Genomic DNA, 17,169 nt, shown 5'->3' on the forward strand with positions numbered 1-17,169 from the left:
GATTTTTAACATATATATTACATTGTCCAAACACATTAAGAATGTTCACTCTACTTGTTATAAATAATTTAAAACACAATAATGATGGATGATATTGTCTCTAAGCTAATATATTTATGATGTATATTGATTAAAGTAATTTCACTTTTTTTATTTTCATGGTTTTGTTTCAGCTCTCAAAGTTTTCTTTTTTGATTCATATAACATGAAACGTATTCATCCTCATATGAATATGGACGGAGATTACATAAATATATTTCCAAAGAGAAAAGCTGCATATAATTCAAATGGTAGGACTTTAACAATCTAACAGACAATATATCAATGAATTTGCAATAAATACTTATCATGCATTTGATTATGTCATATGTACATGTAACATGTGTGGTTTCCTATAAAAACATTTGATGTATGTACAGTATACAGAATATCCATATTCTTACTTGAGATTTCCATTCTATTATAAATACCTGGGGAGGATTTTGGCTGACAATATCTGGGTCCTTGTCTTACCTCCAACTTTTGTTACTGTCTGAAATTGTTGAGATTCTAATGAAAATATACAAAAGAGCTCTGATTTTACTACTCCTTATACAGCAAAGTCACTATATTTGCAGTTCCTTTAATATTTCTTCCTCAATAATCCATCATATTCTTCATCATGAGACAAAATTTGTGATTGTGTGAGGAAGAAAAATAGAGATTTTTTAAAAGTAGGTTGTTGTTTTTTTTTTAATTTTGCTTAACTCTGGGAAACGTGCACAACATGCAGGTTTGTTACACAGTTATACGTGAGCCATGGTGGTTTGTCTCAGCTATTGACCCGTCCTCTAAGTTCCCTCCCCTCTTTCCCCACTCCCCAGCAGGCCCTGGTGTGTGATGTTCCCCTCCCTGTGGCCATGTGTTTTCATTGTTCAACTCCCACTTATGAGTGAGAACATGTGCTGTTAATTTTCTGTTCCTGTGTTAGTTTGCTGAGGATGATGGCTTCCAGCTCTCATCAAAGTCCCTGCAAAGACATGATCTCTTTCCTTTTTATGGCTGCATAGTTTTTCATGGTGTATATGTGCCACATTTTCTTTATCCAGTCTATCATTGATGGGCATTTGGGTTGGTTTCATAAATTTGCTATTGTAAATAGTGCTGCAATAAACATACGTGTGCATGTGTCTTTATAGTAGAATGATTTATAATCCTTTGGGTATATACCCAGTAATGGGATTGTGGGTTCAAATAGGGTGTCTCTGGTTCTAGATCCTTGAGGAATCACCACTGTCTTCCACAATGGTTGAACTAATTTACATTCCCACTAACAGTGTAAAAGCGTTCCTATTTCTCCACAGCCTCACCAGCATCTATTGTTTCTTGACTTTTTGATAATCACCCTTCTGACTGGCATGAGATGGTATCTCCTTGTGGTTTTGATTTGCATTTCTCTAGTGATCAGTAATGTCGAGCTTTTTTTTTCATGTTTGTTGCCTGCATAAATGTCTTCTTTTGAGAAGTGTCTGTTCATATCCTTTGCCCACTTTTTGATGGAGTTGCTTGATTTTTTTCTTGTAAATTTGTTGAAGTTCCTAGTAGATGCTGGGTTTTAGACCTTTGTCAGATGGATAGATTGTGAAAATTTTCTCCCATTCTGTAGGTTTCCTGTTCACTTTGATGATAACTTCTTCGGCTGTGCAGAAACTCTTTAGTTTAATTAGATCTCATTTTTCAATTTTGGCTTTTGTAGCAACTGTTTTTGGTGTTTTTGTCATGAAGTTTTTGTCCATGCCTATGTCCTAAATGGTATTACCTACATTTTCTTCTAGGATTTTTATGGTTTTGGGTTTTACATTTAAGTCTTTAATCCATCTTGAGTTAATTTTTGTCTGTGGTGTAAGGAAGGGGTCCCATTTCAGTTTTCTGCATATGGCTAGCCAGTTTTACCAGCACCATTTATTGAATAAGAGATCCTTTCCCCTTTGCTTGTTTTTGTCAGGTTTGTTGAAGATCAGATGGTTGTAGATGTGTGGTGTTATTTCTGAGGTCTCTGTTCTTTTTGGTACTAGTACCATGCTGTTTTGGTTACTGCAGCCTTGTAGTATAGTTTGAAGTCAGGTAGTGTGATGCCTCCAAATTTGTTCTTTTTGCTTAGGATTGTCTGGGCTATATGGGGTCTTCTTTGATTCCATATGAAATTGAAAGTATTTTTTTTCTAATTCTGTGAAATAGTCAATGGTAGTTTGAATAGCATGAATCTATAAATTACTTTGGGCAGTATGGCCATTTTCACGATATTGATTCTTCCTATCCATGAACATGGACAATTTTTCCATTTGTTTGTGTCCTCTCTTACTTCCTTGAGCAGTGATTTGTACTTCTCCTTGAAGAGGTCCTTCACATCCCTTGTTAGCTGTATTCCTAGGTATTTTGTTCTCTTTGTAGCAATTGTGAATGGGAATTCATTCATGATTTGGCTCTCTGCTTGTCTATTGTTGGTGTGAAAGAATGCTTGTGATTTTTGCACATTGATTTTGTATTGTGAGACTTTGCTGAAGTTGCTTATCAGCTCAAGGAGTTTTGAGCCTGAGATGATGGGGTTTTCTAAATAAACAATCATGTCATCTGCAAACAGAGACAATTTGACTTCCTCTCTTCCTATTTGAATACCCTCTATTTCTTTCTCTTGCCTGATTGCCCTGGCCAGAACTCCCAATACTACATTGAATAAGAGTGGTGAAAGAGGGCATCCTTATCTTGTACTAGTTTTCAAAGGGAATGCTTCCAGCTTTTGCCCATTCAATGTGATATTGGCTGTGGGTTTGTCATAAATAGCTCTTATGATTTTAAGATATGTTTCATCAGTATCAAGTTTGTTGATAATTTTTTACATGAAGGGATGCTGAATTTTATCAAACACCTTTTCTGCATCTATTGAGATGATCATGTGGTTTTTGTCTGGGTTCTGTTTATGTAATGGATTACATTTATTGATTTGTGTATGTTGAACCAACCTTGCATCCGAGGGATGAAGCTGACCTGATTGTGGTGGATAAGTTTTTTGATGTGCTGCTGGATTCATTTTGCCAGTATTTTATTGAGGATTTCTGCATCAATGTTCCTCAGGGATATTGGCCTGAAGTTTTCTTTTATTGTTGTGTCTCTGCCAGGTTTTGGTATCAGGATGATGGCTGGCTTCATAAAATGAGCTAGGGAGGATTCCCTCCTCCTCAATTTTTTGGAATAGTTTCAAAAGGAATAACACCAGCTCTTCTTTGCACCTCTGGTAGAATTCCAGAGGCTGTGAATCAGTCTGGCTCTGGGCTTTTTTTGTTTGGGAGGTTACTAATTACTGCTTCAATTTCAGAACTTGTTATTGGTCTATTCAGGGATTCGACTCTTTCTTGGTTTAGTCTTGGGAAATTGTATGTGCCCAGGAATTTATCCATTTTTTCTAGATATTCTAGTTTTTTTGCATGAAGATGTTTATAGTATTCTCTGATGGTAGTTTGTATTTCTGTAGGGTCAGTGGTGATATCCCCCTTATCATTTTTATTGTGCCTATTTGATTCTTCTCTCTTTTCTTCTTTATTAGCCTAGCTTGTGGTCTATTTTGTTAATTTTTTTAACCAGCTTCTGGATTCATTGTTTTTTTTTTTTTGGAGGGGTTTTCATGTCTCTATCTCCCTCAACTCTGCTCTGATCTTAGTTATTTCTTGCCTTCTGCTAGCTTTTGGATTAATTTGCTCTTGCTTCTCTAACTCTTTTAATTGTGATGTTAGGGTGTTGATTTGAGATTTTTCTAGCTTTCTGTTGTGGGCATTTAGTGCTATAAATTTCCCTCTTAATACTGCTTTAACTGTGTCCCAGAGATCTGGTACCTTGTCTCTTTGTTCTCATTGGTTTCAAAGAACTTCTTGATTTCTGCCTTAATTTCATTATTTACCCAGGATTCATTCAGGAGCAGGTTGTTCAACTTCCATGTAAGTGTATGGTTTTGAGTGAGTTTCTTATTCCTGCATTCTAACTTGAATGCACTGTAATCTGAGAGACTGTTATGATTTCAGTTCTTTTGCATTTGCTGAGGAGTGTTTTACTTCCAGTTATGTAGTCGATTTTAGAATAAGTGCCATGTGGCACTGAGAAGAATGCATATTCTGTTGATTTGGGGGTAAGAGTTCTGTAAATGTTTATTAGGTCCACTTCATCCGGAACTGAGTTCTAGTCCTGATTATCCTTGTTTATTTTCTGTCTCGTTGATCTGTCTAATATGGACAGTGGGGCGTCAAAGTCTCCCACTATTATTGGATGGGAGTCTAAGTCTCTTTGTAGGTCTCTAACAACTTGTTTTATGAATCTGGCTCCTGTATTGGGTGCATATATATTTAGGATAATTAGCTCTTCTGGTTGACTTGATCCCTTTACCATTATGTAATGCCCTTCTTTGTCTGTTTTGATATTTGTTGGCTTAAAGTGTGTTTTGTTGAAGAGTAAGATTGCCAACTCCTGCTTTTTTTTTTCTTTCCATTTGCTTGGTTAATTTTCCTCCATCCCTTTATTTTGAGCCTATGTATGTCTTTGCACATGATATGGGTCTCCTGAATATAGCACACCGATGGGTCTCAACTCTTTATCCAATTCGCCAGTCTGTGCCTTTAAATTAGGGCATTTAGCCTACTTACACTTAAGGTTAGTTTTGTTATGTGTGAATTTGATCCTGTCATCATGATGCTATCTGGTTATTTTACACACTAGTTGATGTGGTTTCTTCATAGTGTCATTGGTCTTTATATTTTGGTTGTTTTTGCAGTGTCTGGAACCAGTTTTTCCTTTCCATATTCAGTGCTTCTTTCAGGAGCTTTTGCAAGGCAGGACTGGTGGTGACAAAATCCCTCAGCATTTGCTTGTCTAGAAAGGATTTTATTTCTCCTTCGCTTGTGAAGCTTAGTTTGGCTGGATATGAAACTCTGGGTTGAAAATTCTTTTCTTAAAGAATGTTGAATATTGGCCCCCAATCTCTTCTGACTTGCAGAGTTTCTGCTGAGAGGTCCATTCTTAGTCTGATGAGCTTCCCTTTATAGGTGGCCTGCCCTCTCTGTCTGGCTGCCCATGACATTTTTTCCTTAATTTTGGCCTTGGAGAATCTGTTTATGTGTCTTGGGGTTGATCTTCTCGTGGAGTATCTTAGTGGTGCTCTCTGTATTTGCTGAATTTGCATGTTGGCCTGTCTTGCTAGGTAGGGGATAAAGTAAGTTTCTTAGGCTTAGATTTCTCTTATAATTTGTATTTTTCTTACTCTTTGTATAGTAAACTCTTCAACTAAACAACCCTTTTTAAAAATTGTATCAAAATTCAATGTTGATTCAATTCTGCTACTAGCAAGCAAATTAATGATTAAATAACTGAATATCCTTCTTATATGGATGATGTAACTAATGTGCAAACTTAATAGATTTGTTCCATGTCCATCAGCAGACAGTACAGAACAGCTAAAAGCTGATTCTTCTAAAAAGAAATCAGCTTTTCCAGACCAAGCACGGTGGCTCGCGCCTATAATCCCAACACTCTGTGAGTCCAAAGTGGGTGGATCATGAGGTCAGGAGTTCAAGAACAGCCTGGCCAGGATGGTGAAACCCCATCTCCACTAAAAATACAAAAATTAGCCAGGCGTGATGGTGGGTGCCTGTAATCCCAGCTACTCAGGTGGCTGAGGCAGAGAATTGCTTGAACTGGGGAGGTGGAGGTTGCAGTGAGCTGAGATCCCACCACTGCACTCCAGCCTGAGTGACAGAGCAAGAATCCATCACAAAAAAAAAAAAAAAAAAAAAAAATCAGCTTTTCCTTGGTACCTAACTAGCAAGTAAGTAGTTACTCTTTCAATTTAATCATTTATCTGTTATCTTAGTGCAATGCATTTAGAAAAAACCCTGCTGATAGTAGAATTTTGTTGTTGTTCTCATATAGGTAAAATTATATTACCTTGAGAAAATAGGAATTGTAAAATTTTTGCAAAGAAAATAATAATAATATTTCCTATTTTCTCTAGGTAATATATTTTTACCTATATGAGAACAACAACAAAATAGTAAAATACAAATGGAAACTATATACCTCAACACACATATGGTCTCATGGAGAGACACTATTTCATAAAAAGAAGTGTTTTCGTATCCTCTATTCTTTCTTGTCATGTTCTAGTGGGAAATAGCCATAAATGAAGCAAAAATAACTAAGTCATGCTCCCATTGAAACCTTGGCTTTTACTCTATTATACCATATTCTAATTAACCAAGCATACATTTCGTATTTAGGAACAAATCCAAAGAATGTGTTAAACTGTTGAAATTTCAAAGACAATTTGGGTACTGTTTGGAAGTTGGAAAAAAGACATTGAAAATACCGATTATAGTGACAGATGATGAAATTGTCATGGAATTAATATCCTGAAGAAATTTTGTCTGATTGTACGGTAGCTTTGTTATATTTGATGATCCTACGTACAAAGTGACATTTGAAAGGGACAGTAATATTAGTTGTCAATAAAGGAGAGTAAGAAAATGTGTTTTTCTCAAGGTTGTATCTTAAAAATAAGGACAAATCTAACACATTGATCAAACCCTCTCAATGATGTCTGCAAGTATTTATTAATTTATTGAAAAAATTAGTTAATAAAACACATGCATTATTTAAAACATAAACAGTACCATTGGTAGGAAAATATAGGAGGTCTATGCAGCACAAGTGGATTTTATTTTTCTTTTTTGAGACAAGGCCTCACCCTGTTGCCCAGGCTAAAGTACAGTGACATGATCATGGCTCACTGCAGTCTTGACCTCCCAGGGCTCCAGTGATCCTTCCACCTGAATCTCCCAAGTAGCTGGGACCAAAGAAACATACCACCATGCCTGGCTAATTATTCTATTTTTTGTAGAGACGTGGTTTTGCCATATTGCCCAGGCTGGTCTCGAACTCCTGCCTCAAGTGATCCTCCCACCTCAGCCTCCCAAAGTCTTGGGTTTACAGACCTGAACCACTGTGCCTGGCCCCTGGATTTTTAAATGTATATTTTTTTTATAGACTGAATTTTAGAAGAGTAAGGAGGAAGGGTTGAGAATTAATAGAACAAGATTCAATGCTCTGATCTATGGTTTTATGATAAAAAGATAATAGACTTTTGTTAAGAGATTTCACATACTTATTTTCAAATTACTTATGAAATCAACATTTAGGTGAAAAAATAAAGCAGCATATGAAGCTCTGTTGAGAAGTGGTTTTAGTCATTCTCAAGTTAAAGTAGCAATAAAGCAGTTTGAGAGCAATGATTCTCTAAGGAGTTCATTGCATAGTGTATGTGGGTAAAATTGATTCGGGAATTTAACATAAGGAAAAATCATAACTCCTGTCACCCCAGTAGTTTTCTAATAGTTTGGAAGGCTTATGCTTGGACCACATTAATAAAAAACTATTAATTTCATTCAAAAGAATTGGAAGCAACAAAATAAAATAGGAATAAGGAAGAAGACCTACTGAATGGGAATCTTTAAACAAATATATATAGGTATTAATTCTAAAGTAAAGTCTCCAGAACTTAGCATAGTTATTTGCACTGTGTAAATGCTCAGATGTATGTTCTATCAATTAAATTGAAGGCTATGTCTGGTTCCTGGCAAACATATGGTAATGTTAACAAATATAGGAAAGATCTTAGGGCAAAAAGACTAAAGTAAGCATTGTAAAGAAGAAAAATTAGGAAGAATGGATGATGATTTATTAGGAAATGATCTACTCTTTTCAAATTATTCAAAGTTTTTATACCCTTTATTAGTGAATGAACCCCTAATTTTTAATAAAAGTACAGGTTTGTTAAGAAAATTCAAAGCTAGATCAAGCCTCAAATTAGTGAGAAATCATAGGAATTGAAGAAGTTCAAAACCCTGGGAATGGACAAATAAATACTGAGATAATATATTTGTAAATGAGGTGAGAAGATATCTTGGAGGATTCTCTGTGGTACCCCTTATCAAAAGTCAAAAATTGATGTTAAATAAATATTTTTCTTCACAAAGGAAAGCAGTAACTAGTAGACTTTAAAAATCCTTCTTATATTTTTGATTCATCATTTGATTTTGAACCATCTTCTACTACAACTCCTGAGATGCCACTGTCCCACGACATGGTTCATCAACTGGACCTGGTCATGTTGACCTAACAGGTATCCAAGTCCTGCCTCAGGCCCTCATCTGTTTATAGCAAAGGCTGGGATAGTTATCATCTTTTGGAGTCATAATTTCACTAGCCCAACAATGTCATACTTTCTTTAATATAAGTTTTGTAAGACGGCACTTGAGGAAAATCTTTTATGTAATGTATCTGAGTTTAGCAAGGCTCTTAACAATGTCTTTTGAGGTGCCTTTTTAGATTAAGAGAGAAAACATAAATAGCAATACACTTTGGCAACTTCTAGCTCACACAGTCATATCCAAATAATCCTGTTTATTCATGTGATGTGGAGGTTTCCAGTTTTGTTATTACAGTCCTTTTATTTGATGATATTAATATTTGTATTTATGATTTTGCGCTATTTGGTTATATGCTGGTGCACTGCATTTGGGGAGTTTTAGGGAACATGGATAAATGGCCATCTCTCAAGCAAATAAGTTTTCTACCCCGACACTGCATAATTACATGTTATCAATATTAAATAGAAACCATTTTAGTGGGCATAAATTTGAACTCAGTGGCATGTTACAGCTCCTTCATCTCTAAATTTTCTTGATTCTATCAGCCTGTGATAATTTCCTCCCAATACCTCTTAAGTTCATATATTTATACAAGGACATAATAACTTGAAACTTTGTTATTCAAGTGAATACACTTCACACTCTGGTTCTTGGTCAGGATTTTGGTGTAAATTTATCTAGGACTATTTTTCTTCTAAAGATAGTTTGTGCAAAGGGGATACTACACAGTTCATGATTATCTTTGAATTCTTTGAGGTCAGAGAATATGTCTTACTATGGTTTAACAATGCAGGCATAGGCTTATTGTGGTCTATATTTCAGTATCTGGGGATTTGTATAAATTTCTAAAGTAAAATGTTTGTCTATTCAATTTTTATGTTTATCTTAAGAGTCTAAATACACTTTGTTTTATAAGAATTTCACTAAATATACTTATTTGATTGATAGGCAATGTTGCAGTTGCATTTTTATATTATAAGAGTATTGGTCCTTTGCTTTCATCATCTGACAACTTCTTATTGAAACCTCAAAATTATGATAATTCTGAAGAGGAGGAAAGAATCATATCTTCAGTAATTTCAGTCTCAATGAGCTCAAACCCACCCACATTATATGAACTTGAAAAAATAACATTTACATTAAGTCATCGAAAGGTAAGCTGTTTTTCTGGTAGTTATTGGCTATGATTGTGATATAGTCAGAGAACTGGACTCTTTGTTGTGTCACTTAAATTATCTGAGTTCTGGAGTTTAAAAATACAGATTTGAAATTAAAAGAGTGAAGTAGTTTTAACTAATTTTTGTATAAAATATTTTTGTAGTTTCACAGCTCTTTAAACATTCTAATTAATACCAAGGAATTTATTAATTTGATTCTCTGGAATTAAGCAATATTTTAGTTTTATTTATAAGTACACTGTTTATTTTGGAAATATCCATGGTTTCAAAGAATGAGTTATTAAAAAGTATCACAATCAGAGAAATAAATGTCACTTGTGTAATAAGTGAGGTGTTTCATTAATACTTGTCACTTTAAATAATATTTGAAGGGATTCTGGTGTTGATTAAAAGAAAATTATAGCAACATTTGCAATGTTTCATAAAGAAATTGGTGGAGACCATTTTACTCTTTTATTTTTTATTCTAAATCATTTTTCAGACTCATATATAATTAAAGCTATACAATAAAAAAGCATGATTAGAACTAACCAACTATTTAGCTATTTTAGTTAAAAATGAATGGGGGCAACTCAAAATCACAGGTTATTTGCTACCATTTCACAGTTGATGTTATCTTAAACTTTCAACAGAATTTCAGTTCTAGTACATGATTCGAGTACTTTCGAAGTTCCATTTGAAGTACCTTGAAGTTGAGCAATTATATTTGCATTATTATGGGAGGAAAAGGGGCTTTCTAAACAAAAAGAGTATATTTGCTCACACACAATACAAACATGCCACTGTTAAGTAAAAACATTGAAGGTAGAGAGAAACTAAATGTATAAAAAGTGCAGGTAAATAATAGCTCAAACTTAAATAATGGTAAGCACTATGTTGAGGGAAAAAGAAGGTGTGAAATTGCTTAAGACTGGAAACCAAACTTAGACTTCTTTTTTAGAGGCTAAATGCAAAAGACGTTTTTAATACTAGAAACCAAACACTGTTCTTTTACATGGTCTGATGTTTTTTCCGTTTTTTATCAGTGGAATGTTTTGGCAGCTAAAGAGTTGCCAAGAACAACCCACTTCACCAATCCTTGTTTGATAAAGACACAAAACAAAACGCGTATTTAAACAAAAACTCTTCACGGTAATTCCTGGGAAAACTTAGTTGCTTTTATCTGCCTTTCTGCTCAAATATATTCTCCATTCAATAAGTAATGACTGTTATGAAATTTCACCACTCTCCTCTGACAATATACCTGCTTAGTCTCTGGTTCCCTTGCTCTGAGAATGAAATTTCGCTCCCATTTTTTCCCCTGAGAAAATAAAAACTATCTCATAAGTAATATCTTCAGTGTCCTGATTCCCTGATAATTTATCTGCGATTTGACTAATACATAATTCTACAGTACCTCAGAAGAATAGTAACAGTAATTATAGTAGTATTAACAATTCTCATAGCAATCAATAATTACATAGTGCTTATGTTAGAAACCAGGCAGTATTCTAAGTTTTTTTACTTAAAAAAATGAGCGCATTTAATGCTTAGAAAAGCCATATGAGGTACATACTATTATTACCATTTTATAGTTGAGGAAACTGAGCCTGTGAGATTAAATAATTTGCTCATGGTGACTCAACAATTAACTGGTAGGAAAAGGTTTCAAGCCCCTGCAGCCTTCCTCCAGAGTCCATGCTCTCAGAAGCTATGATACTCCTGGCCAGTTTGGCCAACTACATCCATCCCAATCTACTTCCCAAGAAACTATGCTCCATCCACCATCTCATCTTTCCTGGATCTCTCCACATTGGTGTCAGTGTCTCAGCTAATAAAAAGACTCAAGTCTCCACCTTATAAAAAAATAAAACCATTCCCCTTTGGTACTGTATCATCTTCAACCAAAAAAACAAAAATTAATAACTCCTTTTTTTTTTTTTGAGATGGAGTCTCGCTCTGTCGCCCAGGCTGGAGTGCAGTGGCGCGATCTCGGCTCACTGCAAGCTCCGCCTCCCGGGTTCACGCCATTCTCCTGCCTCAGCCTCCCGAGTAGCTGGGACTACAGGCGCCCGCTACCACGCCCGGCTAATTTTTTGTATTTTTAGTAGAGACGGGGTTTCACCGTGTTAGCCAGGATGGTCTCGATCTCCTGACCTCGTGATCCGCCCGCCTCGGCCTCCCAAAGTGCTGGGATTACAGGCGTGAGCCACCGCGCCCGGCCAATAACTCCTTTTATCTTAAGCTTCTAAAAAGTAGATGTAATCTGCTGACTTCCATCTATGGAAGACTCAGATTTAGTTTTCTTACACACATCTTCTGCTGTGATACACACACTCCCTCAACTATCCATCCGCTCATGCTTACCTCCGATTTTTGGTTAAATCAGTTTTCAGTGTTTATAATACTATAAATTGGTGTGTTATTCACAACTGAATCATGGAGCTCAATCATTTCCCTGGTGTTAATAAATTCCTTTATTTTCACTTGCTTAAATTTCTATTTATCCATTGTTAATTTGTCTCCAAAATCTTTGACAGAATTATAAATCTCTTTTCAAAACATTCAGACATGTAAACTTATCTATCAGCCAGTTTGTTGTCTTGGAGACATCCTTTCCAAGGCTCTGTAGCCTTGATGCTGTCTAGATGATCTACCCCTGGGTCATTTATCAGCCCGGGCATGCCTTCCCTTCCCCCATCATTTTCACATAACATTCAGCATTCACCTCTCTCCTCTCCTGTGTCAGATGCCATGTTTCCTCCAGCAATGTCTTCCTCTTTCTTAGTTTATATATGTATTTTGGTGGCATATTCTCCAGTGGCCATTTGAAAGAGGAAGCAGAGAAGGTCAATTTTTTAAGCTCTTGCATTATCAGATTTTATATAAATATACATATACACACAGACACACAAAAATATATTTTCTACCTTACCCTTATATTAGTTAGATAAATACCATGGTACAGAGTTATATTTTTTTTCTCAGATCTTTCTAGATCTCGTTCATATGTCTTTCAGCTTTCAAGGGTAACCTGGAGAAGTTGAATGCAATTAATATTTTAATTAAAATTTATTGTCTTTTGAATGCAATCAGTCTCTTTCTCTTTATCTCTCTTGTAAAGTTTTGGGATCTTTATTCTCAGTATTCCAAAATCTTTAAGATGTACTTTGGTGTGAATCTTCCTTCATTAATTGCAGTAAACATTTTGTGAGTCTTTTCAGTCTGAAAATGTATGGTCTTCAGTTTTAGGGAATTTTCTACAATGATTTCTTGGTAATCTCTCCCTGTACAGTATCTCTGCTCTCTTTTTATGTTCCTCTTAGTATTTATTAGACTTCCCAGCAGAGCTTCTAATATTTGGAGTTTTTAAACTTTTTCATTCCTATTTTTAATTTTTCTCCTAATATTTTTTATTTTTACTTTATACTTTATTTTCACTTTATACTTTATTTTCACTTTATACTTTATTTTCACTGAGAAACTTTATTTTTTCAATCCTGATTTTGTTTAATGGGTACAGTATCTCATCTCTCTGAGATATTATTTATATATTTTTTTTAAAAAAGCTATTTTCTGCTTCCTGCATCATCTTGCTCTTGACTTTCTTTGTTTGGATTGTTCATCTTGGTTCTCTGTCTTTCCTGTTGGAGCTTGTCCTCAGATGTCTGGGGGTTCATGACCACCCATTCACATTTAATAATGAGACACGGTGTGCTCTCCTGACCTTGTGGCAGTGGTGTGCTTCACTAGAGTTTTCATCGGGCAGGCTCCTGGCCATGGCATTGGAAGATCCCGAATGTCAGTACCCAAAACAGTTTATTTTGAGCCAATCCGTTTCTTAGGAAGAAATGTTTTTCCTTTCCTATCTACCCCAGACAGAAGTCTGGTTGAAAGGATTAGGAAAATTAAGAAAATATGGTAGGGCATGATGGGAGACCAGTGTGTAAACAGACCCTCACTTAACTCTGTTTTTTAATGGTACGCACAATCACAGCTCAGTCTGGCTCCTCAATTCTTGAGTCCCTCTACTTTCTCTAGAATTAGGCACTTCCCAGGCTCTTTTAGGAACTAAAAGAATTTCAATTTTCTTCATATAGCTTGACCTCCTTGACAAACTTCTAGCAATCTCTCCAATTTTAACTCAATTATCTTTCCAGACTCATTCCAGACAAACTCACAGTTTTTTTCAGTGCTCCAACTGTTGACCTAAGGGTTGTATTTAGCATCTATCCCATTAAAACAATTATCTTATTATATTTAAATCATCTGAGTTTCTATCATCCTTGAAGAGCTGATACTTTATCTTTTTGACTGATAATCCTTACTCCTTGAACAGTATATATCATACATTTGACACTCAAGACATGTTTTCTTTAATAAATATTTGTCTGAAAATTTGAGTTTGATTCTATATTACTCCATCTATCAGTGTTTAGTCTTAAGTACACCTTAAAATCACATATCTCGGCCTCTTAACATAATATAGCATTTATCTCAGAGAAGGTTTATGAGGGTCAAACCAAACAAAATAAGGAAGCAAGCACCTAGTTAAGTGTAAATTGTTATACAACTAAACAGTTTTTATTTCTACAAGTTCAACATTTTATTGATAAATTATTATTAAACCATACATTAGGTATAGTGTTATGATTAGTTAATATAAAAGTATGATAAGGAGAATTCCACGGTTTATTGAATAACTATCACACAGTCTGTGTGTCATCTGTCCCATGTTTGTATCTGATCTTGTCTTCACTATTCTTTACCTCACTCACTGTGCTCTAACTTAACTGGCTTCTACAAGTTTCTGGAATGCCTCTGGTCAGCCTCACTTCAAAGCTTGTCCATTTGCATTTCCAACTGTTTGGAACCCTCTGTTCCCAAGTCTGTTGGACTCCCCCCTTCACTTCATCGAAGTACCTGCTTAGACATAATCTAGGAGACGTCCCCTTGGACAACCCTCCATATCACTTTCTTTCTTCTTACCCAGGGTTACTTTTCTCATTGAATAATTTTTCATCTCTAACTAGAATTTAATGTCAACAATGCAAACAACTTTTTCTGTTTTGTTCACTGTTGTATTTTTAGTACCTGGATTAATGATAAACATCTAGAAAATACTCAACAAACATGTATTGAATAAAGATACATATGATAATTATGCACTGTGGTAAATGACATGAGTAATTTACTGTAATGAAAATTACCACACGTTTGTGAGACAAAATTGATAAAATATAGCATTGTTGCAATATAAATTTCCATTCTGCCACATAGCAGCCTATATTTGTTATAATTTGTTTTGTGTTTCACTGTTAAGGCATTGTTTCAATCACATTAGTGGTATTTTAAATATGACAAAAGCAATACTATGTATGTAACTTTTTCTCTTTTTTCATCAGTAAAGTATCTTTTTTTCAGGTCACAGATAGGTATAAGAGTCTATGTGCATTTTGGAATTACTCACCTGATACCATGAATGGCAGCTGGTCTTCAGAGGGCTGTGAGCTGACATACTCAAATGAGACCCACACCTCATGCTGCTGTAATCACCTGACACATTTTGCAATTTTGATGTCCTCTGGTCCTTCCATTGTAAGATAATTTTCCCCTTCATATTTATAAATGTTGCTTTTTCTTTTTTTTTCCGTGTCATTCAAGACAATATTTAATTTTTTATATATTTTTCTTGGGTTTAGATAGCACATTTAGTATAAGAGATAAAACCCCAACGGGATCTTTCTTTCTGTCTGTTTTCCTACCTACCTTCTGAAACATATCTAGTATGCATTTAAGATTATTTCTAGTCTAAGACTTATCTAGTCTGTAATATCTGGTAGATTACATATTAAATTAGCTTGTAATGCTGCTTTCAAGAGCCATTTGCCCATTTTAATGTATCACGGAATTTAAAGGCACTTTTTTGTGATGACAGTTTATTTTTACTCATGACAAAGCTCCTGAAAATATTTGACAGTTGGGCAATAAGTATTAGCACACTTATAACTAACATCATGTTTTTAGCAATGTAGAACCCCACAAGATTTTTAAACATGAAGAATCTCTCTAAGGTGAATAGTTTCATGACATTTATCTTACTTTTGTAATATCTTACTTACATTGTATACTTATCACATAATTTCTTATTTTATAGCTCTGTGCTATCATCTCCATTTTAATATATTTATTTATAATCTATCATTAAATATATAAAGTAACCAAATAAATCTACCTAAACATAATGTCAGTCCTAACAATGATTTTTTCCTGAACTTAAGCAAATGAACATCTATTCCGTATATAAACATAAGTATTCATCTAGTTAGGATAAAACCAGCATTTTCTATTTCAAAGTTTCTGAACAATATTACTTGATAATTCTTATATTCTGCATTGCTAACACCTTTGTTTCACATGTTTTAGATGAATCACTGCATAGACATAAGACTTAGTCTTACCATTGATAAATCTGTTTTAATTAACCATGTTCACATTATAATAATCGATTGCCTTTCTAATGTAGTGAAATTAATGACGATAACATTGTTAAACCATGTACTAATACTAATACTATGCCTAGAAAAAAAATCACCAATTACAGAACTGTTAAAGTGCTACATGATTTACATCAGATTTATGTGGATATTGAGGATTTTCAAAAGTACAAAATTTTTCTCATCTAAATGCACATTTATATTTTTACATTTTATGAACATTTTGATTAATGTTTCACCAAAAAAGGAAGTTCATTATATGTTGTAGTTCCTTTGACAACTTACTGAGTTATTTTTTTAACAGCTTTATTATTATTTTCCCTTAGGGTATTAAAGATTATAATATTCTTACAAGGATCACTCAACTAGGAATAATTATTTCACTGATTTGTCTTGCCATATGCATTTTTACCTTCTGGTTCTTCAGTGAAATTCAAAGCACCAGGACAACAATTCACAAAAATCTTTGCTGTAGTCTATTTCTTGCTGAACTTGTTTTTCTTGTTGGGATCAATACAAATACTAATAAGGTATGTAGGCATCCTAATCTCTATTTTTGTCCTATGATATGTGTACTTTCTTAAATGTATATGTCCTAGAAACATTAATTGTAATTTAGGGTTTAATGGGACAGACATACTCTATAATTTGTTCTTCAGCTATCCTTTCTAAGTCTGATAATGCTAACACAGCTAAGCAAACTACTTATCAAGTCCATTCAGCAAAAATGGCCCTCATTATGATGAATTATTGGGACAAGTTAAAACTTTGCAACAAACTGAATAAATACTTTTTTGTTGTTCTGTTTTGTTTTTAAATGGACATTAAACAAAGGCCAAGGAGAGAGAGAATTAGAAATAAACTTTATCTTAGAATAGGGACTGAACATAAATGCAGTTACAGTTTGTAGGTTGGAATGTGATAAATTGGTTTTACCTAGTATCTTTTCTAACTTCCCATTTCCCAAGATTATTGATTTTGAACCATTTGAACCTTCCCAAAAAGTTTCATATTGTATTGGTCTGGGTCCTCCTAGAAGCAGCTGTTAAGATGGGGTTAAGTATGCAATAGATTTATTAAGGGAATTGCTGGGGAGAGCAAATGGGAAGAGAGAGGCTTGGAGAGCTATCAGACCAAGATTCAGGTATGATCCTGAGGGAAGAAAAGAAGAGTGGGCAAAAGCATTCCACACAGTAACGCAGTTCTAAGGAAAAGTCAGCACAGGTGTCAAGGAGTCCTCTCGGAAGTCCTTGAGCCAACGTTACCTGTCAGGGGAATCATTTTGTCTCT

At 34.7% G+C, this 17,169-nt stretch overlaps 1 protein-coding gene across 1 annotated transcript in view; it reads left to right on the forward strand.

The window, feature by feature from the left end:
- Window positions 1–17,169, forward strand: part of ADGRL4 (adhesion G protein-coupled receptor L4) — a 116,474-nt gene that overhangs the window by 70,533 nt on the left and 28,772 nt on the right. Inside the window, exons 7-10 of the mRNA XM_003817342.5 lie at window positions 174–290; window positions 9,174–9,379; window positions 14,807–14,980; window positions 16,206–16,409. Of these exons, the coding sequence (XP_003817390.4) occupies window positions 174–290; window positions 9,174–9,379; window positions 14,807–14,980; window positions 16,206–16,409 (701 nt within the window). The remainder of the gene's footprint in view (window positions 1–173; window positions 291–9,173; window positions 9,380–14,806; window positions 14,981–16,205; window positions 16,410–17,169) is intronic.

This window comes from Pan paniscus, chromosome 1, assembly GCF_029289425.2.
Source record: "Pan paniscus chromosome 1, NHGRI_mPanPan1-v2.0_pri, whole genome shotgun sequence".
Lineage (NCBI taxonomy): Eukaryota > Metazoa > Chordata > Mammalia > Primates > Hominidae > Pan > Pan paniscus.